At 30.6% G+C, this 7607-nt stretch overlaps 1 protein-coding gene across 1 annotated transcript; it reads right to left on the reverse strand.

The window, feature by feature from the left end:
- Positions 1-488: 488 nt before the first annotated feature.
- Positions 489-6761, reverse strand: LOC133285640 (protein DETOXIFICATION 21-like). Its single transcript, XM_061482887.1, has 8 exons — positions 6498-6761; positions 5055-5593; positions 3637-3723; positions 3453-3509; positions 1728-1966; positions 825-943; positions 650-736; positions 489-551 (listed from the first exon to the last, which is right to left on the reverse strand). Exons 1-8 carry the CDS (start codon positions 6759-6761, stop codon positions 489-491), a joined length of 1455 nt encoding a protein of 484 aa, XP_061338871.1.
- Between the last annotated feature and the right edge of the window lie 846 nt (positions 6762-7607).

Here is a 7607-nt window from a genome sequence, read left to right on the forward strand (position 1 = left end):
GGAAGATTCTACACGAGACCTGCGCACCGAGAGGTAATTGTGAAACAAGGATGATTCGGTAAGCATACCAATGTACTAGGTCCTAAACCGCTTCCGCATAAATCTAAGATTTCCTACAGTCTAAACCCACTCTTAGATGAAAAATCTTTTGTAGAAAAGGATTTCATCTCACATGTATATAATCGGAAACCTTAGCCTCACTAATCACTATTGTCATTGTCGACACACCATCCTTTTTTAGCTATCAACCAACCACAATGCATAATGATGTGCCATCATCAGCAATTGTCTAAACATAGACACTGCTTCCCTTCATATCCAAATCAAACACATAAAAATAAAAATAAAAATAAAAATTGTACATGTATAAATATTTAAGAATTGTAGAAATTTTAACAAAAAAGAAAACGAAAAAAAGTCAAATTAGAAATCATAGTTGTCTTATTGATGAACGAGGAGAACTGCAATATCAAAAGCTAAAGATACTCTTAATCTAGTTCTTGGGTCTCCACCACAGCCCATTTGTTAATGCGATTTTGTGCTATCTCTACCTGTAACATCCAAATACAACTTTAATATGCTTCACTAAACATGGAAAATCAATTTACACACAGTAAAATAAAAATAAAAAATACGAATAGTTAGTTACCTGCTTGTCCCAATCAGTTTTAAAAGTGATGATAATAAGCACTACGGTTTGAACAAATGTTCCAAACAGCATCCCAATCCAAACACCCTGCAAAAAAGGGATATACACGATTCATCACTTAACTTGTTTTAATCATGGAATAATAAGGGGGGCAAAAAAAAAATAGATTAATTACCTTGACTTGCAAATTGAAAAAGATACCAATCACCACTCCAACAGGAATACCAATTAGGTAATAACAGCCTATGTTTACATATGCTACAATGCTTTGCCACCCAGCTCCAATAGAAACTCCTATTAATAAGGTTATGACAAATTATAATTCTCTCTCAACAAATTAATATGGTACGTGAATAATTTTTAAATAAATAAAAGATATAATTAATTTTTTAAAAATATTAAATATACATGAATTTATACAAAATAGAATTATTGTAATTTTGTATATATTCCTAATGTTTTTCATGTACCATGAGATAAAATTATCTACCGTAACCCAAAGCGACATTGTTTAGGAGCTTGGAAGAAAAAGATATAGGATATTTTAATAAAATTCATAATACAAGAGAAATATGAAATTTCTAAAATACTATGATTTTTTTTTTCAAAATACCAAAATAATATTGTTTTGAGATTGTATGAGATAATTTTATCTCCCTTTTAAAAGAGAAACATTTTTTCCATTCTACATCCATTATATATATAATTAGAGGGACATATTATTCTTACACAATAAGAAATCTTTTATTATACTTGTCATTGATTCACTTATCTAATAACTAATTAAAGAATTAGAGTATGAAGTGGAATTAACGGACAATATTGAGAATATAACTTATATTCATATGCAATGATCCTGAAACATATATATATATAATGAGTAAGGTTATACTTACAAATTTTTTATTTACAAACTCTTACAAATTACACTATGTCTGATTGGTCATACTTTAATCAAGAGTGTATGACCGATCAGACTTAATATAATTTGTAAAAAAAATTTATAAACGAATCATTCCCTGTATATAATTTATGTTGTATTATGTGAAGTAGAAAGAGACAAAATTATAAAGATTACCAGAGAGCACAGGTTGGACACTGTTTAAGAGCACGGAGACTGCAAGGAAAGGTGATAAATCCGCAACTGCTTCAGCCACAGCAGGGTTTGGAGTGAAAATGTAAGCAAGTCTTTTCCTCAGAAATAGGAAGACCAAGAAAAGGATGAATCCAATGATAAATGATGTGAGAACTGTTATCACAATGGAATATTTTGCTGCCCTTGAACTCCCTCTTCCAAGCTCGTTTGACACCCGGACACTGCAAATTAGTCAATACTCACAATCATTCTCTTCTTCTGGGAATGCAATGTTGGTAATTTTAATTTAAATATTAAAGTTCAACACCGATTAAAAATGAAATAAATAAGGAAAAATATTTTTCCGGAGATAAAGTCATATTTTGCAATATCAAAACTACTTGGGTTTGAGGGTTTGGGAAATTAATAAATGATATTTTGATAAAATTCATAAAACAAAGAAGCAAAATAAAATTATTAAAATATCTTCGTTAATTCATTCAATCCTCGTAATGACGTAATTTAGGGTTGTTAACATAGTTATTAAAATCGGACCAACCCGGCCGGGTTGACCCGGGAATCGGTAAACCAGTCATATAACCGGTCCGGTTGAAGCAATGGACCGGCCATGCATAAAAACCGGTGCGACCCGGTCTAACCCGACCGGTTTTCACAAAATTTGGTGACCCGGTCAGTTAACCGGTAACCCGACCCGGTCCAAAAAAAAAAAATTCCAAATTTTTGTTTTTTCAAAATAAATCATAATAGCCATATTTGAATTTTTTTTGCTTATTGACTTACATAAGTTATGTACCTACAACACTAATATTATCTCAATTATGTATTATGCATAAAATTTTGAATTAGTTTATAGTTAGAGATGTCGTTTTCTGAACCTAAAGTCCCGTATCACGATCATTATATTTTTATTTGATAATAATATGTGATTTATTATATTTTGTATTAAAATATTTGAAATTTGTATCTTTTTTTTTAGATATTTGAGTATGTTTATAATTTTTTAATATAAATTATAAAATTACATATAATTACCGGGTCATGCGGTTGAACCAGTGACCCACTGGTTGAACCAGTGACCCAATGACCCGGTACCTCGATCGGATCAATGACCGGGCCAATTTTAATAACATTGATTGTTAAGATAATTTTATATCCTATAAACAAGCCAAATAAGTAAGGACGATAAAAGTGAAATAACACATAAACTTAATATTTTAATGTTTTGGGTTGTCATAGATAAAAATCTCAAATTAATATTTAAAGAGAGGATATTTTTCTTTTGAAAAAATATAATTAAGCAAGCCTTAATATTGTTCCAAAAAATTACTGAAAAGGAACACGTGATAAAGTATTTACTGTGATATTTTACACTGAAATACTATATTGTTTTTAAACAAAACCACTACACTTTTTTTCCTTCGCTGTACATATTTTTACCAGGGTTTTTTTTGTTTATTTAAAGAGTAGGATTATATTGACAATTTTTTTTTTACAAACTTACAAACTACACTATGTATGACCAGTAGTACTCTACTCAAGAGTGTATTACCGGTCAGACATAATATAGTTTGTAAATAAAAAGTTTATAAATATAACCTTCTCCTTATTTAAAACACACTCTCTCTCTCTTTTTAATTTTTTTTTCTATTTGATAAGCCATATTTTGAGTGAAGAAAAATAAAAGAGATTGTGATGACAATAAAGCACCTAGCTGCAGCAAAGAAACCAAGGGATATCATCATTTCCCACCCACTGATGTTTAGGCTGCAAAAGAATGATAATTTGATTGAGTTAGTGAGAGGATTAATTTATAAATGAAGAAGCAAGGATTATATAGTTTAATATGAAAATTTGGAAGCAAAAAGTAGAATTAAGAATGAGATAGAGTTACCATATGGACAGAGCATCAATGGAAACCTCAGCATCTTTCATGTTCCCTGTTAGAAGAATCAAAACTGTGCTGTACCAAATCTCCAGACTGTAAAAGGAACCATAGCTTTATATTAGTCCTTAAAATGTTTTATCACAATAAATTAGCAGGATATAATTTCTCATCTACAACAAAATAGTTTTACCTAACACAAAAAAAAAAAATGGATGAGACTCGTCAAGGAAAAAAGAGAAAGAAAATAAATGGATCTCATTCACTTTTTTGGATGTTGTATGAGACAAACTGTCTCATTCAACTTAAAAAATTATATTCCCATAAATTATTAAGTTATAACACATAATTTAAAACTTACCTAATCTTTTACGAGTAATTTTTTTTTATACCGAAAACCGATTTTTCTTGTTCTAGCTAGATGATCAAAACGCCCAAACTTAATTACTAATTGATTAGCATTTTTGGTTTTCTCAATTAATGAGTAGAGATGAAAAATTGACACTAGAATATAATTCTCTATGTAATTCAAGTGTGACACAATAAATATATAAGTGAAAAGATTCATTAGCTGTTTGTCATAAAATTTTAAGGGGGAAAAATTACTCTTATATTGTTGGAAAATAGTTCTCTTTTCTATACACTCATCGATTTTCGTATAACTTAATTTTTTTATTTTTTATTTTTTTATAAGTGAGTGAGATTCATTCATGATTGTAACTATAGTAGAAGAGAATTATTCTCTACAACATGAGGTTAATAAAACCTATTTAAAATTGTTACATAATATCACACTCATTTGTTGTAATATATTATCGCCTTAACTCATTAACAATGGTGTGGTGACATGGGTTCCTAGTGGATTTATGCAATAAGAGTGCTAGTCAATTACAGTTTATGCCAATGGAGGAGCTAATTTTTTTTCTTTTTTTGAAAAAAAAAAGAGAGACAAATAGTCAATACATAGTCAGATTCGAAAAATTCTCAAAGTTTTCTTTATATATAAGTAATAATAAAATCGACTTTATGTTTGGTTCATCAACCGCTAATTCAATTGATTTCAAAGGAATGTGTTGTTGATGTTGAGATTAATAAATAATAATAAAATTGAAAATCGGAAAGCTGGGCTTAGGAAAAAGTTATATTGATAAACTTTTTTTTCTTATAAATTACACTAAGTCTAAGTCTGACCAGTTATACACTTTTAATTGAAGTTTGACCAGTCACACTTAGTGTAATTTACAAGTTTGTAAGGAAAAAAGTTTGTCAATATAACCCTTCGATAAACTTATACTAAACTACATTTCTCTAAATGATGTCTAAGATAAAAGTTTATTTCATTGAGGGGATGGTCACCCTTCCTAACTTCTCCCTGCTCCACCACTATGTATTTAGAAATGGATAATGAAAAATGCTTAATTTCTTACCACATCATAGCTCCAGAGGACAGGGAAAGCTTGATAACAGGCCAGAGATCTTTGAAGGCCAAAAATGAGAAACCCTTCCACGTCTGAGGGCATTTATGCATGATAAACATAAGCTGGCCCAAATTGGGTATCCAGTATGCCAATATTGTTGCTATCATTGCACCATTGAGCCCAAACTTGTATTTAACAGTCAAAAGCCATGACAAAAAAATGTGAATAGAAACTGAAAGTGCTGCTAGGTAGGTAATAATCATGTTCTTGCTCTGTGCTTGTAGGAACATTTGGCATGTGAATGACACAATAAAAGCAAAGATAGCACCTATAGACCAAAGAGAAATGCTTCCTGCTACTTTTGCAATGCTTTTGTCTTGGCCTAGAGCCTCTAAAATTGGGGTGGTAAAGATGTAAATAGGAAGAAGAAGAATTGTGGTCAAGAACAAGACTATCCATGATCTTTGTAGATACACTCCAAGCATGTTATACCGTTTTGCCCCATATGCTTGCCCACATAAAGTTTCCAATGCACTTGCCATACCAAGCTGCAATTTTCAATTTGCAACCATTCAAACTGTGTAAAATGTAAACTCAATAGATCTTTTCATGTGAAAAAAACCCTTCATTCTTTGATAGATCAATGGTAAGTAATTAAAATAAAGGAAATATAGCTCTCCTTTTGCTACAATTTTTTTTTGGGTTTATCATCTATCATTTAACATGACCACAACAAGTTTCTTACACACAACATTTTGTGGGGCCCGCAGCAAAAAAAAAAAAACTTCGGCACGCAAAACGAATCTCTATAACATAACACAATCACTTTTCCTACAACATAACTCTTATAAAATCCTTTTTTTTTCCACAGCAACATTATATAAAGTTAGGATACATCGACAGATCCTGATTTTTTTAAACGAGATGGTTCTATTTTTTCTGTGTCTGTTACCAAAAATATCATCGGCAGTGACAGCAGAAAAAGAGACCCTTAAAATAATCATTCAATCTTTTTTGTTTTATGAGTTTTGTCATTAAAATTATGTAAAAAAGAAGTATCATTTAAAAGGACACAAATTGTGTCCTTTTAGATAATTTACACTGATCGGTCATACTCTGTGTAAATATAAAAAATTGTTTTTTTTTTCTCTCCTCAGTCACATCGCTGACGTGTAAAGTGAAAAAAAAGTAAATTTTCAAATTTACACATAGTATGACCGGTCATACTCTGTGTAAGTCACTAAAAGGACACAACTTGTGTCCTTTTAAATGACACATACTAAACCCTAAAATTATAATCATTGATCTCTCAATAAATGACTGAAATTATTCACATCAATATGATCATTCTAGAGACAGACAAGATGAGAGGATCCATTTTCGGCCTCTGTATATGATATAAGTAAACTGAACTAGTTGAAACAAAGAGAACACTATAAGAGAAAGACTTACCAATACACCAGTTGCAAACCTGACAAGGACAGTCATGACAAGGGCAAAGGCAGCAAGTTCAGTGGATCCAATATGTCCAATGAAAGCTTGACTAACTACAGTGATACCAAACGTTGAAAACCTTGTGAATATGGCAGGTCCTGCCACCACCCATATCTTCTTGCTTTCTTCCCATACCCTTTTCCTCACTGAATCTTCCTTGTCAACACTCTCTTTTGAATTGGTTGGCTTCTGCAAAAGATTCTTCTTTAGCTCCTCTTCCATTGCCACTACTAACTTGGAGCTGCCAAATTTTATTGACATAAATATGCTTCGTATATATATCACTAGCAAAAATATAAAAATAAAAAAATAAAATAAAATTGTCATATATATAGATAATCCAAAGGCCATTGGGGACCTAATTAGGACCTTGATTGAGAAAAAAGAATTAAGATCCAAGACCTCACTTAAGGAAAGGGGAACCAAAGTCCATTTTTAGAGCATTAGCTATTCTCCTATTTAGATTTGTTTTTCTCCATATTGATATATTTGTGAACCACATGGTCCTGCATGCCTACTACACTGTATTGTTTAGTGGCAACAACATTAATTTGTTTTCCATATTTATAGAGTGGCTTGTCTTTAAGTAGAGTCGTTATTTTAAAGAAAATATAACAATCATGTTGCAGGAATAATACTGTTCATTCTTGTAATTATTTTTTAACTATGTATTATTAGAAGTACATAGTTAAAAAAAATAACTTTAATATTACAATAATGTACTACAGAGAATACATAGTTAACAAAAATAACTTTAATATTATAATTATATACTGCCGAGAATACATAATTATAAAATGATTATAGGATGTCCTGTTGTCCCTATCACATGACATCCGATGCACCCTTATTTTAATGTTACAGTCTAGCAGATGTAATATGTTACCCTTTCTTTTATTTTATTAAAAAAATGGACAATTGTTTTTATTGATTAAAGCAGAATACCCTTTATACAGAAATAACTATAGCAACTGGGAGAGCATTTTCGTGAAACAATCAACTATTCCAAAAGTTTAAACACTAACATTTATTTTTACACAAAAATTCTACTAACTTGAATTTATGCTA

Source organism: Gastrolobium bilobum, unplaced genomic scaffold (assembly GCF_033153095.1).
Source record: "Gastrolobium bilobum isolate Gb01-03AN ecotype WA unplaced genomic scaffold, APGP_CSIRO_Gbil_v1 utg71560, whole genome shotgun sequence".
Taxonomy (NCBI): Eukaryota; Viridiplantae; Streptophyta; class Magnoliopsida; order Fabales; family Fabaceae; genus Gastrolobium; species Gastrolobium bilobum.

Excerpts from the sequence above, each read along its gene's own strand:
- LOC133285640 (XM_061482887.1), bottom strand. The coding sequence starts at position 6,761 with ATGGAAGAGGAGCTAAAGAAGAATCTTTTGCAGAAGCCAACCAATTCA. Across the intron at positions 5,594-6,497 it reads GGTTTGCAACTGGTGTATTG|CTTGGTATGGCAAGTGCATT; the intron begins GTAAGTCTTTCT and ends TGAAAATTGCAG. Across the intron at positions 737-824 it reads TTTTCAATTTGCAAGTCAAG|GGTGTTTGGATTGGGATGCT; the intron begins GTAATTAATCTA and ends CCTTTTTTGCAG.